This window comes from Lactuca virosa, chromosome 8 (assembly GCF_052849685.1).
Source record: "Lactuca virosa cultivar CGN04683 chromosome 8, Lactuca_virosa_CGN04683_v6, whole genome shotgun sequence".
Classification (NCBI taxonomy): domain Eukaryota; kingdom Viridiplantae; phylum Streptophyta; class Magnoliopsida; order Asterales; family Asteraceae; genus Lactuca; species Lactuca virosa.
Window position 1 is genome coordinate 123,755,817 of NC_136433.1, and position 17,926 is coordinate 123,773,742.

Sequence of the window (17,926 nt, forward strand, 5' to 3'; positions counted from 1 at the left end):
GAACGACTTTACCTAATCCATACTCTCGGACTAGGGACGAATGACTAATCCATACTCTCGGATTAATGACGAATGATTATGCCTAATCCATACTCTCGGACTAGGGACGAATGACTAATCCATACTCCCGGATTAATGAAGAATGATTATGCCTAATCCATACTCTCGGGCTAGGGACGAATGATTATGTCTAATCCATGCTCCCGGATCGATGACATATTTTAAAGTTCTATTCTTTGTGTATAACTCACTCGTACTCATAAGAAGATACTACCTAATATTCCCCATAATTAATTTAGGTTTACTCTTTATCCTAAATCATCATATATAATCAGGTACGTTCTTTAACACGTATTTCAGACAACATCAATTAACTCGCACATAAACATATAATTAATACTTTAATCAATACTTGTATTAAAATCATGTTCATGAAAGGGACTATGCACTCACCTGAGAAGGTGGTGACTCGGCACTCGGACAGCACTTCGTTACTCTTAACACAATTTTCCTCGGACAAAACCTAGTATCATTACCACCAGAGTTTAGTCTAATATTCACCGAGACTAATTAATAGTCTAGCTATTATTACTATTATATAATCGTTAAATGATACTTATACAACCCATAATAATAGCCCAAGTACTTATTATAAGTTGCTAATAACATTACTATATTAGAACATAAGCTATACTAAAGATAGGTTAGGCGTAGCTCACTTACAGCGGGTTTTCTCGAAAACCGGGCTTCGCTGGAGCAGCGTTCCCGAGCCGAAAGGCTCTTCTTTTCGGAGCCGTCGGGCGCTCCGGGCTTCCGCCTCGTGCTAGGGAGGTTCCCTAGGCTTTTTGGGGGGTTTGGGGGCTTAGAGAGAGGTTCTAGAGAGAGAAAGAAGTGGGTAAAGGTGTGAGGAATGAGCTTCACCCGACACCTCTATTTATAGGCTGCCTGGGGGGTCACCACGTCGTGGTGTTGCGTAGGCTCCAAGGTTTCGCCTGGTGCTGACACGTGGCATCGCACACAAGGTGGAAATCAGCCGATTTTCAAAAATTCATAACTTTCGCATACGAGCTCCGTTTTCGACGTTCTTTATATCCACGCATAGGTAAAAATAAGATCTACAACTTTCATTTTGACTCCGTCGGCTAATTCTCGACCGATCTTAAATTTAACAGTACGAGGAGATTATACTGTTAAATGTCCGCGTAAAATTCATAACTTCTACATACGGACTCTGTTTTCGTCTGTCTTTTTACCGTTGAGTTCCTATTAATGAGATCTTCAATTCTCATTTAGGTCGCGTAGGCCAAAAACCGCTCGATCTAAAATTCGAGTTTCGGGCTGTGCACTGCTAAGCCAAATCTTAAAAAATTTATAACTTCCTCATACGAAGTCAGATTTGGGCGTTCTTTTTTTGTATGTTCTCGGTTTAACGTATACTACAACTTTTGTTTAGATTTCTAAGGCTAAAAAGTCATCCATCGTAAATTCACTATTTACGTCTTCCGGTGCCGTGCCGGTTTTGCCGAAAACTTCGACGGGTCATAACTTCTTCGTTATAACTCGGATTTCGGCGTTCTTTATATGTACGGAACCCTTGTAATATATACAACCATTTGGAAAAGATTAATCCTTCTAAATAATCTTCCATCAAAAACTCATTTTTGATGTTTATTGTCTCTAAATTGACTAGCTCGGATCTGCGGGCGTTACACATCAAATGACTCATTCATAACATTATATACGTAATAAATGATGAGTATAAATTCTAGGTGAAGTTAGGTGTTGTTCCCCATGTATACCATATCATATAGGTATGGATAACGCTTTCAACATAAATTCATAGCCAGGATTTTGAACTTTATATATATTAATATTAATATTTTTTAAATTAAAATTGTTTGGTGGCAAGTATCTTTCTAAAGTTTTTGAGAACTTATGAAGTTTTTGAATATTGTTTGGATATATGTCGGCAATGTTGACCTTAATTGTGCTATTATTATTTAGGATGATGTTGATTTCATTAGTAGAAAATTGTTTTATGTTTAAAATTGTTCTTGATCATGATAAAAGTTATGATAAATTACTTTTAATATTAATGTTTTAGGATGTTGGTTTGGAACGAGGGTAAAATGGTCATTTGTCATCAGTCAGCACATCGTCAGATGTACAATCAAACAACATTATTTCTTACTCAGTCAAGATTTCTTACCCAGACAGACCTTTCTCAGTCAGCACTTACTCAGTCAGCAACTATCAAACGAGGCCTAAAACTGGAAAAATAAGATTTCTACGTGTCGATATTTAGATATTTATGGATATCCGAACCTAATATTCTATAATTAGTATATGTGTATAAAATATAAAAAGAAAGGCACGGCCCAAATGATAAAATGAAGCCTCAAGTCCAAGATCCAGTAGTCTTTCAAGTTTCAATATTGGTTGGTGTCTTGACGTCTTGGCGTTTTGCTCCTGCCTCCTCTTGGGCTTTGTTTAGAAAAAATAGTTAGAAACTTTTTGGTTTATGTGGAAATTGGAACGTTATACTCTCTGACTATTTATTTTATTGGAAAACAATATTTGATGATCATTTTTTCTGGAAAACATCATTTTCATTTCTGACTTTGACTTTGATTTTTTGTATTAGTAGTGGCAAGTCTAAAACGTAAAACCACATGATTAACTATTTAAATGAAACCGATAGAAAATGAAAAATATCAAAAAATACTACTTGTGGTTCCGGATCGGGTCGGGTCTTACAAGAAAAAAATTGATTAAATTTCTTACAATTGTACTCGACGATGTCTTATATCTTGATATATTTTCACAATTATATCATTATTAATAATTTTTAATATATTTTTTTCAATATATGACACCAAATAGGCGCAATTTGACCAACGATTGTGAAGGATCGATGCGCCACATGTGTGGTGTGAAACGTGATGTTGATTCACGTTTGTTTCTTTTTTATTTTTTTTAATTTAGTTTGTATTGGGCTATGTATATTGTATTATACCTTCAAAAAATTTGGGCTATTAAAATATAGAATATGGGCCTTAAAATATGATTTATACTCTTTCTTTTTACCAATAGTTCACTTAAAATGATTAAGGTGTCATATGATTTTAATTATATATAACCTATTATAATAATAAAAAAAATAAGGTAGGTCAAAGTGATCTACCTTATTAATATGTAGTCTCGCCATTGTTAGTAGGTATTACTTGTGGACCGGACCGCGGTTGCTCAGTTTGGTTCGGCTTCGGATAGTGCAAGTGATGGAGGAGGTCGATAACGATGGGTCTTTAAACCCCCTTGTGTGTGTCTGTGTATAAGACTTAGGTACCAAACAAGCAACAAAATGAAACTACAAAGATTGCTCATGTAAAGAAATGAAAAGTTGAACAAAAATTGTTACTTTTTGTAAAAAGCAGGATCTATTTTTGTAGAAAATAGACCCATCTAGTCCTTATATTCTCTATTCTCTCCTTGCATTCCTCCTTGAAAAACTTTCCTTCATTGTTGATTGATTGGTTGATTGAACGAGTGATTGCAACTCTTTGTTATATCATTTACATAATCTTTTATATTCATAGTTATTCAAAACGACAACAACTTTTCAATAGCTTTTAGGGAAATATGAAGGAACCCAGATATTATAGAGTACAAAGCTTTACCTTATCGCTAAAAAAAACATATCATGAGTCAATGTTCATCAGCCGACTATGTCTTCAGAACACCATTTTTGAAAATTAAGTATTCATCAATTTGCAAGCCAAACATAGCATACATCCCCAACATACCAGTCTTCCATCAAACAAGTTCAAGAATGTTATTTTCTTATTCAAAAGCTTATCAGAACTCTTATATGTTCAACTTCCAAACTGTGTAACATGGATCATAATTCATCAGCTAGCTAAGTTTCCCAAATGCCATTTTGTTTGAAAATTAACTAGTCTTAGCATATAGATCAAACACTTTCAAGAATGTTTCTTATTCAACAGCTTTATCAAAATCCAATGGCAGACATACCATTCCCAAAACAATAGCAGTAAATATCATCAAATCTACAACAATTAATTCAAAAATCCTCATGTACCCCTCTCTTTGTTGTGACTAACAATTTAACCTCATTAATATACTTCAATTGCAGTATAATTGTATAAATTTGCAAAAATGTGGGAATTAGTGACACATACCCAATGATGAATCAATCTATGAGGTTGGAACTGCCTCTTGCCCCTCAATCTGATTTGTAGCTTCTTCGGCAAGCTTCTTCTTGTTCTTCTCAATAGCATTAGCTACCTCAGCAGGCATATACTTCTCATCGTGCTTCGCCAACACCTCACTAGCAGAAAAATAACACTCAACGCTTCTCGCCTTTCCAGATACACTCTTTTCTGTGGCTTCCTTCTTGATTTGCTCTGTAATTGGCTTCACAAAACCTTCAACAACAACCGAATGACCTTCCCTAAACAAATCAGGCACTTGCCCCTCGTATCTGACCAACATGTCTGTAATCAGATCGGTAATAACAAACTCGATCTCATGGGACGCCGCTGGATGAGCTACGCTGCCTTCTAGGACTAATCCACCGAGACGGAACTTGTTTTTGTTAGGGTTTTCTGCGTATTTAGATAAAGCATCAGTGGGTGTAACGTAGAAGACTAATTGGTCCTCGAATTGGTTCAGTACGATGATGATGAATCCAGCGATGCAGCTGAAGGTTATGGCGTAAGTCCAGAGTCGCCGGTTTTGCATTTGGCGAGCACGGGCACCGATGTCGATTTTGGTTGGGCGAGTTGGGTGGCGCCGGGCGGTAGAAAAGAAACGGGAGGCGGAGGACAGCAGGCGGAGGTGATCGGATGGTGAAAGTTTAGATTCGAAGAGAGATGAGATCAGAGGTGGATATGGAGAATTGGGAATTGTAGTAGAGATTGTACGGGGATTTGAGTGGTGAAAATTAGGGTTGGTATTGCGAAGAAGACGAGACACGAATCTGCAGCTAAGCCGAGAAGCCATTGATTGAAATCCCGTAGGAGTTTCTAGGGTTTTAGAATCAGATCGAGAGAGATGGAATTACTCCCCCAGCCGATAACAGATCCCACACTTCCTCTTCCGCGTTTTTTCATATAATATACCAGTAAAACTAAAGAATGGTCTTATTAGGTTCACTTTAAGCTGAATTTTTTATTAAATCGTAAAATATATTTTAGACATACATAATAATTTATTATATTTTAAATGGTAATACTGTATAACTATATAAAGCATATTTTATTTTAAAAAATGTTATGTACCCTAAAATAAAGATTAAAAAGAAAGACAAAAATATTAAATTACATAAAAGGTCTACGGTTTTTTAGATCAGACAATTTCATTCCTTAATCCTTTTTGGGAAAATGACTTATATGGATAACTATGTTTCAAAATCGTTCAAAAAATATCATTCAAGTTTGGTGTGTCCAAAAAACACCATCCAAGTAAAGCATTTGTATAAAAAACACCAACGAAGTACATTCTTTGTTCAAATTTGACCTTTAGTGACTGGCAATTACCGGTAAAAAATAAGTAAAGGAAAAAAAACAATAGGAAATGACTCAAAGAGGTAACTATGTTTCAAAATCGTTCAAAAAACACCATCCAAGTTTGGTATGTTCAAAAAACACCATCCAAGTAAACTTTTTGTACAAAAAACACCAACAAACTATATGTTTTGTTCAAATATTACCCACCGGTAATTGGTTCTTACAGGTTAAATGATAACTTGGTTTAACTATTACGACATGACATAATAATGATTGACAAAACAATAAATGATATATTCCTCCTTTAAAAACCGATGTAGGGTTTCTTCATGAACGAATGACTTATTCTTCTCCTATGATTGCTCGTCTTCTTCTAAAGTGATGATTTTGAACTCAAGTCCAAAACCCTAACTCTTAACTTAAGGGAAAAAGGGTTCCTTTACCCCAGCCTCAATGGGCCTCCCTCCTCCTAAGGCCCAAATCCATAAAAAGCCCAAAAAGGCATCCAAGCCCAACTACAAGGCATCTAAGGCCTAATATGGCCCAAGAACCCCCAACATGGCCTTAAGCCCAAAAAATGACCTGCTACAATCAGGTGGGCCCGATGCCTAACTTAAACAAGTCCATTCATACGCCCAACATATGTTGAAGCCTCTGCGATCTGGATTTCATGCAAGTATGCCCGACGTACTCCTACGTACGCCCATCGTACTCTGCTAGGCTCAAGAACCGCCAATCTTCTGAAGGCCATAACCCTCAGTATGGCTGTCTGATGCCTAAATTAGCTCTCGTAGATATAAATAATGACGAAATCACACTTAGAATGAAGAAGTATGGCCTTCGGAAGATTGGTGGTTCTTGACCCTAGCCGAGTACGTTGGGCGTACGCTAGGATTACGCCGGGTGTACTGGCTCGACATCCGGATATGATGGGACTATGCACAGACTTGTTTAAGTTAGGCCTCGGGCCCACCTGATTGTAGCAGGTCATTTTTTGGCTAAGGCCATGTTGGGGGTTCTTGGGCCATATTAGGCCTTAGATGCCTTGTAGTTGGGCTTGGATGACTTTTTGGGCTTTTTATGGATTTGGGCCTTAGGGGGAGGGAGGTCCATTGAGGCAGGGGTAAAGGAGCCCTTTTTGCCTTAAGTTAAGAATTTGGGTTTTGGACTTGAGTTCGAGATCATCACTTTAGAAGAAGACGAGCAATCATAGGAGAAGAATAAGTCATTCGTTCATGAAGAAACCCTAAATCGGTTTTTAAAGGAGGAATATATCATTTATTGTTTTTTCAATCATTATTATGCCATGTCATAATAGTTAAGCCAAGTTATCATTTAACCTATAAGAACCAGTTACCGGTGGGTAATATTTGAACAAAACGTATAGTTTGTTGGTGTTTTTTGTACAAAAAGTTTACTTGGATGGTGTTTTTTGAACATATCAAACTTGGATGGTGTTTTTTGAACGATTTTGAAACATAATTACCTCTTTGAGTCATTTTCCTATTGTTTTTTTTCCTTTACTTATTTTTTACCGGTAATTGCCGGTTACCAAAGGTCTAATTTGAACAAAGAATGTACTTCATTGGTGTTTTTTGTACAAATGTTTTACTTGGATGGTGTTTTTTGGACACACCAAACTAGAATGATATTTTTTGAACAATTTTGAAACATAGTTACCCATATAAGTCATTTTCCCATCCTTTTTTCTTTCAGGATTTATCATCTAGGTGCACTACCCTTGTAGGGTTGGTAATATCGTAGAAATATATTGTTAAATGTTTGTAAAAAGACCAACTTACCTATGTTTTGTCTTTTTGATTTTTTTTTTTTTGAAACGGCAAATCTAACATACTCCTAAACTACATCTTAAATCCACCTATGTCTACGACGGGACTTGAACCCTCAACCTCAAGGAGGGAGGACAACACCGGATACCGCTAGGCTAAAAGCCCGTCTAGCTCAGTTGGTAGAGCGCAAGGCTCTTAACCTTGTGGTCTTTTTGATATATCGTAATTTTATTTTTTTTACTTATTTTGTATTATTATTTTCAAAGAACCCCACCCACCCTAATCTCCTATCTTTCTCTCATTGTCTGACTATCACTCTCTCTGAATCACTATGGGTTAGTGCATTGTAATCTATCATTTCGTATAAAAATACATCTTACTATAATCATAAAATGCCACTCAATTTACCCCACCCACCCCACGCTCACGTTATGTGTCGAGTTGTTTGACTATATCCATAATAAGCTTCGTCTTAATGCTTATATCTTTCTCACGAGCCACTTCATCAAGACTAGCCTCGCTCAAAGAGGGTTCAAGTGATTTAACTTTAGCGGAAAATAGACATCTTTGATCAACTCCGATTTTGTATCAGTCAACAACAAACATTGATCATCAGCATTTTTCAGCCTTGATTTCAATACATCTTGCTTCATTTCATCGATCAAAGTCAATTATGCTTACCAATTATTCGAATGAATATGCAAAACTTAAAAAGAATTATATAGGGCCTTGATATTGTTATTAATTTTCGGATTAATTATTGTTGGTCTCAAGATAAAGGCAACAAATTTTGGTTGAGTTAAAAAACTCTAATCCTTACTTAATAAAAGTAGAATTGAAAGGAAAAATACAAAAAATTTGTTATTATATATATATATATATATATATATATATATATATATATATATATATTGGATTTTAAGGAACGGAGGAAAAGAAAATTACATTTTTATGTATAGTAGGAATATTTTTGGGTTTTAAAAGAAAAAAGTAAAAGAAATACAATAAATGTATTTCCAAGGGTATTTGTTGGTTAAAAGATTAAAAAATATAAAATTAGAAAAAATGAGTAAGTTTTGTGCGCTCAGAGCCATATCAAAGAAGAGTAGAAGGCATTCTTTGCGGTCTCTCTTACATTTTATTCTCGAGTTTAAAAAAAGGGGGGAAAAGTGGAAGGAAAGGGAGGGATTATCCCTTCCAATCATCATACATTTGGAGGGATATGTTCCAAGACAAAAATGTTTATCTTTTTCTTCTCCTTAAAAAAACTCAAGAACAACGGGTTTTTTTTCCTTTCATTCCTTTTTAAAGAAACTCAAGAACAGAGAGTTAATCTCTCCATGTCCAATCAGTTCATACAAAAGAAAAAAGAAAGATAAAGAGTCAGAGATGGGAGACAGAGTTAAGATTGAGATTGAGAGAAGAAAAGACGCAACAGCAACTCCACCTCGATGTTTTTGTTGGTGGCGGAGGATTGAAGCATTACTAGAGGCGTCAATTATGGTCACCCCTAAGGTGGCGGTGGTGGACGGATTTGGTTATGGTGATTAGATTTGTATAGTGTTATACCATTAAAGCCCTTATACACTTTGTGAAGATTGATTGTCGAAATTGAATCTAAAATTGTTAAATGCATGTTCGAATTAAGTTGGATTTGTGAATACTCCAAGAAATAAATTAAAAGCATTAGGGACATGTTTAATGCTAGTGAATACAGTTTTTGATAAATTGGTATTTAATAAATTTAAAGTATTCCTATTCTTGATATTGAATAAATTTGAATTATTAATATTCTTGTTATTGAATAAATTGAAATAATTGCTATTGTTAACAACTGTAAAATAAAAGTACCTGAATGAGTTGAATGAGTGGTTGAAAGTGAACTTGGAAACTAAAAAATGGTCTACAATGACGCACCAAGTAATTTATGTGTTTAAAAGACATTTATTGATAATTGATAAATATTTAAATAATAATTTGTAAGTTAATTAGTACTAAAAGATATAACTAATTTAATTATTTATAACTGATAAGTATCTATTAAACTATTAAGAATAATATAGTTAGTGAAATTGAGTAAACTAACAAATTGTTATGGGCAATTTGAAGAAATTAACCACTTAATTATCATTTTTGCAAAATGACCACCTACTCCCGATGGTCCATTCCAGAGATGAGTTATCCGCCCCAGGCGCCCAACCCATTTTGTATATGCTCACTACATATGACATTCTGGAATGTATGCTGAAATATCTTTATATTTCAGATTTAGTATGAAAAGAAGAAATAACATCTAATTCCATTGAGTTTGAGGTTTTACAGATTAGTTATTTGTTCATTTACATCTACTTATTTAATTTTTCTAGTTTAACTGAACACCCACCCTAAGTCTAAAACATAAATAATATGTTCCGAATGTAAATATCAGTTCTGGAATGTCATATTAATTGATACAAAGTGTCTTAGATAGGTCGTTATTTAGTCTTAATAGCGACCCAAAAGATTAGATAAGTAGTTAGGTTAACAATAGCAACCTACTAGTAATTTCAGAATGATTTTTGTATTCCAGAATACGAATATAGTCTTAGTAACGACCCAAAAAATTAGATAAGTAGTTTTTCTTAAAACGACAAATCTAATTTACTCATAAACTACTCCTAATTTCACTTATGTCTAAGACGAGACTTATACATAGACCACAAGTAATAAAGGTATCACCTAATATCGCTAGGTTAGAAACTGTTTGGAAGAAACTCAATGATTTAGTGTTGAACCGTTAAGATTTTATGATGCATGAACCATTAAGAGGCTTGAATGATTCATGTCGATATTTGGTAAAGTTGTTGAACCGATATGTTGAATGAAAAAAGTACCATTTTACCTTTCCGACAAAAACAACTTGCAAATGCACATAAAATAGGATAGTATTAAATTATTGATCACTTATATTATACTTTTTAAAAGAAATATATCAATAACATAAATTATATATATAATCTTTTCAAAAATGACATTTTTTAAAGGCACAAATATATAATAACAAACTAATGTAATAAATATATTAGTAATTAGAAAAATAAAAAAGAAAAAGAAAATTGGTTAACAGGGATGTTATACAGGGTGAGTATTTGGACGGGTGGACCGGTATCAATTTTATGTATTCGGGTCGGGTCTCGTTTCTTGGATTATCAATTTTGACAGCTCCAAGTATTGGACTGGAAATTGTACCATACGCAATGAAGAATGGACCAGTTCAATGCAATGAATGTGTCATACGCTTCATCAACTTGTACCATACGCAAAAAATGTTGTACATGTCCAAGAACCAGAAAAACCAGCACCGGTACAAATGCTCACTCTAGGTGTAAAGCCATTTGTTTTGTGCCTAGGTACAAACTAAAGGGTGAAAGGGAGCATAGTGAAAGTGAAACCAAGAGAAGAGAATGAACTTTTTTACATACTTTATATCCATATGATTTTGACCAGAAACACAACACAACACAACACAGACACAGTTCAACTTCATCACTGTTCTAATTTTCTACATATCTCCCTCTCCTTCTACGTAAATGGCAACACTTTCCATTTCCATCAACAACATCCTCAAGAGGCCTTTTTTTAGCAGAAAAGCTCTTGCCTCTCAACATATAATAATATAATAATAATAATACAAAAGGCTTTCTTACACTCTACTATTATAAAGATGAAGATGAAGATGAAGATGGTGTATTCTTCTTGGGTGTATAAAAACTCAACTCTGTAGTAAACCTATGTTGACTGACCTGAACTTGAAGACGACTGCTTTGACTTACTCCCGTTTTCTTCACCACTCAGCAAACGTGGTGGAGCCAAGTTGAACCCGTTTTCCTTGATGGATCCAAACGGGTCCTCTTTCTGTTTTTGGATTGCTTCTATTCGTTTTAAAGATGGAACGTTTCCGTTACAGTAGCCTCGCCACATGTCCCGGTAAGCGGATTCCAATCCGGTGATGAATTTGGATCCGTTGCAGAGAGGGGAATTGGACATGAGATTCCGGAGGTCCATTCTCAGGTTTGAGAGTGCAGTCATGTCTGAAGCTAATTCCAGTGCTGACCGGATATATTCTTCTTCGTTTTTTGCAACAAGGTGTTTTAATCCTGGAATTACAAAGTAAAATCAAATTTACTAATAAATAAATCAACTCTTAGCTTAGGTATGCCATAATCGAAAAGGGAATTATATTTATGGCAGAATGAAAAGGAAAACATTGTTTTTGTAACCGAATGTGATTTCTTCTCTTGGAGACAGGTGTAATTTTTTTTCATTCTGGAAATGAATAGTATATTATAGAGTAAATCACAATTTTGATCCTTGAGTATAGCTGTTGTTTTCAGTTTTGGTCCTAAAAATTTTACTCTTGCAATTTTGGTCCATGTTCCAAGTAAAATTACTATTTTCAAGACCAAATTTGCAATAGTCGCTGCTACGCAAGGACTAAGAATGGTCATTTTACTTGGAAAAGAGAATAAACTTAGCTTATACTTGGGGGCTGAAAATGTAATAGACTCTATATCACATCTATATACTACTCTTGTTTATATAATCTTCAATCTTCAATAACAATAATATTTTAGAAAAAAATTATAACTTCAGTTCAATTATTGTCTGTTATTTTTTCATTGTATTTAAATTTTTTTAATTCAAGTGATAAGTACACTTTTTTTTACTATTTGAAATGCATATAGTATATATTTCAGATGACAAGAAATATATTTATCTACAGTTTATTTAACGATATATATATTTATTTATTGAAGTCCATTACCTTGTTCATTCCATATTTCCATTCCAATAATCATAGCAAAGAGACTCTAAATAAATGTGAAGTGGAAAAATAAAGATTGAAGAGGTCTTACCAACTGCAGTTAAAAGACTGACACCAACATTATGCGCGTGTACTGACCCACCCATGGTGACACATGGCACTCCCATGTAAAGAGATTCACAAGTGGTTGTAGTTCCAGCATATGGAAAAGTATCCAAGCTACATGCATACATACAAAAAAATAAATATGTTTTTTTCTGCAACCATTTGAACATAATAAAAAAGGAAGATTGAAGATTGACCTGATGTCCATAAGAGAATAGGCTTGCATATGATCATGATTTAGCAGAATCAAAGGCAAAAGATCAACACGTAAAGATTCCAAACCTAATTGCTCCAATGTAGCCAGAAATCTCTGTCTTACACTATCACAGCAGAAAGGTTTGCACTTCACAATAAGCCGAGAGTTTGGAACTGCACATAAAATCTTCGCCCAAACTTGAAGCACTTTCGGAGTTATCTAATAGATACATCAATCAAATCAAAGTCAATGCTTGCTTTGTTATTAATGAATGAAAACAAACAAGAAGATATACATACATACATACATACATACGGATGAGATGAGAGTGTTTGTTTTTATATTATACCTTTGCTAAATTGTTGAAACTACCAAATGTAACAAAACCGTTTGAAAGAGCAGGTGCTGGTGATGCGGGACCCGCCTCGGGAGATGGTGTGTAACAAAGAAAACAGTCTGGTAACCGAACCAGGTCCTCAACATGCCTGCCAATAATAATACAAATATAAAATACTTGCATATACTTTACTTTATTATTTAAAATAAAACTTGTATGTCCGATCATTAGAATATAAAAGAATACAGATGGTTTGTTTGGTTCAATGGAATGGAATAAGAGAAAAATGGAATGAGTCCTTACATTCTGTGATCTTGTTTTGCTGGCCAGTAGGAATGGAATGAAATTTCACATAAATTTTTAATATTCTATAGTTTAAGTAAATACAGTGTATAATTTCAATTCTACTTTCTAAATTATTTTAATTATAACGAATCAACTTTTAGTTAAAAGATAAATAATTAAACATAGTAAAAGCTCACTAAAGAGTAACAAAAATTATACTTTTTAGTTATTTTAGAAAAAAAAATAAAATTGTAATTTAATTAAACTAAGAAATTTTATTTAAAAAAAAAATAGTTTCATTAAAAATAACATAAATAAAATTTGTGCTATATTGCAAATTCTCATTCCAATCCATTCCATGATGGACCAGAATAAAAAAATAACCCCCAGTAAAACATAAAGATTAACAAAATGCAAGGTATTGTATTCCTTAAGGAATGGTCCATTACATTTCATCGGGTAAAACAAAAGGTTTTTTTTCATTCCATTCCTTCTCTAATTCCATCATACCAAACACTAACTAAAAACATACTTTTGTTTTGTATCAGGAGGATCAGCTAAGGCATCAGTGATTCGGTAGTCAATAGTAGGCAAGCCAGTCGTATTTGGGTACCCAATCCAAGTCACCTATCAGTAAATGAAGCCAATAATCATCACTATACATATTTTACTCCATTTTTCATTAACAATATATGATAGACTTTCCTAATATGTTATCAAGAATATAACATTAATCTCCATGATTTTGTCATTAGATAAGAATACCTGAAGAGGTGCAGGCCTGCAAGCCATCATTCCTAGTTTATTATTAGCAGTATGACCAGTAAGCTCCACCAAAATATCAACTTTATCTTCACGAACCAAACTTGCAACTTTCTTTTCATCAATACCATAAATATCCCTCCATGCACCACCTCTTTTCAAAACCCTGTCTCTGAATTTCATAGTTTTTGCATCAGCCTGCACATGTACAACAAATATAAACATAAACTTTATAAATAAAAGCTGTTATATTTCTCATATATAAACACATATTGAACACGTACCTTAACAACCGCTGAGTAAACAACCACCTTATAATTAGCATAGTCATGATAAATAAGAGGCGCTTCAATGAAATAAGATACTGAGTGTGTAAAATAATCAGGAGACACGTATCCAATAACAAGTGGTCTTTCTGGATCTTTTGGATTCTCCCATGTAGTATATTGAGAATATAATCTCATGAACCGCTGCCCCCAGTCCCTACAACCATATAGACAAAAAAAATTACAAAAATGCCCTTGACATGAAATGGGTTAGAATTGGAGTTACAAGAACCTGTGAGCTTCAAATAGCTTTTCATCTGTTCCTTCATTAATGTAGTTCATTGCAAGTAAGCGATTCTGCAACAAATAGTCAACAGAAAGTCAACGTAAAGTCAACTAAACATTCACAATTTTAAAATAATACCTGGCCCGCATTGCGAGAATCTGGGTCTATTTTAAGGCACTGTTCATATGCTTCAATGGCCAAAGATATACTTCCAGCATCTCTGTAAAGAACCCCTAAGTTATTGTAAGCTTCAGCATACGTGGGATTTGCCACAATTGCTTTTTCTATCATGCTAGCAGCAGCATCCATTTTACCCTGAATTAATATTATCAAAATATAAAAACGATTAAAAAGAGAAGAATGTCAAATATTGTTAGATACTGAGAGATTATATTTACCTGAACTGTGTAGACTACTCCAAGGTTGTTCAAAGACTGGGAGAAATTGGGCTTGATTGATAAAGCCAACTTCAAGAGAATAAAAAAATAAAAAAAAAAAAAAAAAAAAGTATAATCTATTAAAATTAAACCAACATGTATCATTTAGACATCTGACAAGTGTAAAAAGAAATTTTAATTACCTGATAACACTCCACTGCTTTATCAAGATTGTCTCTATCTTTATATATAACTCCAAGATTATTGCATGCCTCAGCACAATGGGGATTGAAGTGGAAAGCAAGTTCATAGAATACAATTGCCTGCACAGAAATGGGATCTTAATACAATTTCTACTGAATGTATTTCTTTTATATTTTAAATAAAAGATAAAGAAAGTGGTTTAAAATTCAATGATACCATTTCAAACTTCAGCATTTCTCCATAAGCAACACCAAGATTGTACATGGCATCCGCATAATGCCAGTTATAATACAAAGCTCTTTTGTAATATGCCACACCTTGGTTAATGTCTCCCTCCAATTTGACCTAAAAAGATAACATAAGTAAAATAACTGAAAATAACAAGAATGGATGGATTAAAAATAACCATGAAATCGTTACTACCTTTGTGCCTAAATCTGTTAAAGCAATTGCCATGTTATTCTTAGCAATCTCAAAATTCGGTGACACAGCCAGACACCTGAAAAAATACAAGAAAACCATTTAAACAATTAGCAAAACAAAATAATGGTTACTTATCCCATTGGGAAATGATAAAAAGACATTTATAACCTCTCGTAACAAGCAATAGCTGATTCCAGATCTCCACGGTTTTTATAAATGACCCCCATGTTACAATATGCTTCAGCATACATTGGCCTCTCTAAAGCAGCCTTTTCATAGCAATTAAGCGCTGTATCATATTGCATCATTTCAGAATACACAACTCCAAGATTGTAATATGCAGGCTGCCATGTAAAAAAACCAAAAAGATTACCCTTGAGAATACATTAGATGGAAAGACACCTGTAAAGATGTATAAAGAACATGAAATGAAATTACAGCATAGTGAGGGTCAATCTTGATAGCATCATAATACTTCTGAATTCCATCTTGTGTGTTGCCAGCAAGCTTTAAACTTGTTCCAATATCTGTTAGTACAATTGACAAACATTCTGCTGCTGGTTTATATGATGAATCTGCCTCCAAAGCCTTACGATATGACTGCATGAGTGAATAGCAAACTTATAAAAGATAATTATAAAAAAGATAAATACAAGTATGATTCATAATGTGCAAACATACCTCAGCAGCCTCCACCAATCGACCTTCATCTTTATACAAGATACCACAATGAGTGAGTGCACATGCATTTTGTGGGTCTAACCTGACAGCTTCTGAAAAGCTCTCAAAAGACTGTCTTCCCATATTTTGCATCTGCAAGCAGATTCCTTTCCCAATATGAGCCTCAACATTGGTTTTATCTTTCTCTAGTATACTTTCATATATAACAAGAGCTTCCACAAATTTGTTTCTGGAACGAAGAACATTGGCATAACCAAGTGCATCCTTCCCTTCATATCTCTTTTCTATTGGACTAGTGGATGTTGTAGAATTGGTGACACTTAAGGACGGTTCTGTTGCTTTCAAGAAACCATTATCTTCAGTTAGGCCCTTCTCTTTCCCTCCACCAACGTCCTCTGTCAATGCCATTTCTAAACAGCTACAAACTCTGATTCATGAACCAATTGCAACATATAAACGTAGTTGATCCGCCTCAAAACCCTAATACAAGCACATGGGAGATACATCAAACTACCAATCACATATAAACCTCGAAACCCCAGCCTATTACGTTAGGGATCATGGATTTAGACTTTCCCCGAGTAATGGAAATTAAATTATTTAAAAACCTAAAAGAACATAATACGTTTTCATACGCACAATCTAATAATTACGAAAACAACTCCACGACAAAAATGCGCAAGACAAATTATGTAAACGCGCATTCGAACCGGAGGTTTGAAGTGTAAGAGCGTTTGCGATGCTTACCTGTATTGCTTCCGGAAGAGATAACACACAGAGAGGTGAGGGGCTTAAGAAGGGTTTCTTTTGTGTGTGTGACGGCAGAAGAACGAAGATGATGAAGAGTTACTTGCCACCGCTGACACCGACACGGTGGTAGGATGACTGTTGGCGAGCAACGGAGCGCCACCGCGGCGGTGGTGTTGGGCAATCAAGCAGTGGCAGGCAGCAGAAAGAGGAAACAGCAATAATCGTGTATAGTCAATTGTTAACCCTGTTCGTCTATGATTTTGCCCGCGTTCCACTGCAACCCTGGCCCGAATAATAAATAATCAAAAAAAAATTAATAATATTATTACTATATGTTTCAATAAACTACAAAATAGACTCTCAACTTTTGACATATGGACATTTTCAGTCCCTGTACCTTTCTTTTGGCTCTCTTCCATCCAACAATAATTGTTATGGCTCACGTGCGAAGCACATGACTTGCTTTTTAAAGATATATGGCCATTTTGACTTAACTACGTATAAAGCATTTAAGAGGCAAATTTTGGTTTGTATTGGATTCAATATTTCACTATTTTGTATTAATATACCCCATGTGCGGTTGACTTGGAGAATACAAGACTCCCTTCCAACAATAAATATTGATCTAGACATTTCTGATGATGTTATAAATATTAAAATATGGAAGCGGTATTTATTTATGGGATTTTGATATAATAAGGCATTGTGGGCTAACTAAGAAGATATAGTGAAAAGGTGTCTCAAAGTCGGAATCCGTGAGCTACCGTGCTACGAAAGAGTTGAGCCAAAAAAACTAGTTTTTTATTTTATTATAGGTGAGTATGTGTTAATTTGGAAGACTATTTCCACCGGGTATAAATCCACCACGAAAACAAATTACGACTTTACGATGGTCTTAACCATCACAATAAATAAATGATACAAGACGAAGAATTGGTGTTGAGAGGTCAAATCCATATGTGACAATATTTATCAACGCAAATAATCTTTTTTATTTCATAAAATGTTGAGTAAATTACAAGAATGGTCCATATAGTACAATTTATGATTCCGTTTTGTTATGGTTTTAGTCATGTGGTTAAATTTAACCCGTTCAAGTTGTTGTTTTTATTGTTGTTTATAGCCTACAACA

At 34.5% G+C, this 17,926-nt stretch overlaps 2 protein-coding genes across 2 annotated transcripts; both read right to left on the bottom strand.

Moving 5' to 3' along the window:
* Positions 1-3,966: 3,966 nt before the first annotated feature.
* Positions 3,967-5,133, bottom strand: G1 (transmembrane protein G1P-related 1). Its single transcript, XM_079069697.1, has one exon. It carries the CDS (start codon positions 5,020-5,022, stop codon positions 4,216-4,218), a length of 807 nt encoding a protein of 268 aa, XP_078925823.1. The 5' UTR covers positions 5,023-5,133; the 3' UTR covers positions 3,967-4,215.
* Positions 5,134-10,754: 5,621 nt separating this feature from the next.
* On the bottom strand, positions 10,755-17,071 carry SPY (Tetratricopeptide repeat (TPR)-like superfamily protein). The gene is made up of 17 exons (XM_079064659.1): positions 16,792-17,071; positions 16,045-16,524; positions 15,802-15,963; positions 15,532-15,707; positions 15,364-15,439; positions 15,157-15,285; positions 14,940-15,059; positions 14,758-14,826; positions 14,498-14,674; positions 14,366-14,430; positions 14,092-14,290; positions 13,811-14,005; positions 13,578-13,672; positions 12,773-12,908; positions 12,425-12,642; positions 12,214-12,341; positions 10,755-11,454 (listed from the first exon to the last, which is right to left on the bottom strand). The coding sequence occupies exons 2-17, from the start codon at positions 16,450-16,452 to the stop codon at positions 11,087-11,089; spliced, it is 2,721 nt and encodes a 906-aa protein (XP_078920785.1). The 5' UTR covers positions 16,453-16,524; positions 16,792-17,071; the 3' UTR covers positions 10,755-11,086.
* Between the last annotated feature and the right edge of the window lie 855 nt (positions 17,072-17,926).

What these genes read in the sequence shown, in the direction of transcription:
- G1 (XM_079069697.1), bottom strand. Translation starts at nt 5,022, where the DNA reads ATGGCTTCTCGGCTTAGCTGCAGATTCGTGTCTCGTCTTCTTCGCAAT.
- SPY (XM_079064659.1), bottom strand. Translation starts at nt 16,452, where the DNA reads ATGGCATTGACAGAGGACGTTGGTGGAGGGAAAGAGAAGGGCCTAACT. An exon ending in TAACAGATTTAGGCACAAAG is followed by an intron (nt 15,286 to 15,363) that starts GTAGTAACGATT and finishes TTATCTTTTTAG; the next exon opens with GTCAAATTGGAGGGAGACAT. An exon ending in GTTTCAACAATTTAGCAAAG is followed by an intron (nt 12,643 to 12,772) that starts GTATAATATAAA and finishes TGTATCTATTAG; the next exon opens with ATAACTCCGAAAGTGCTTCA.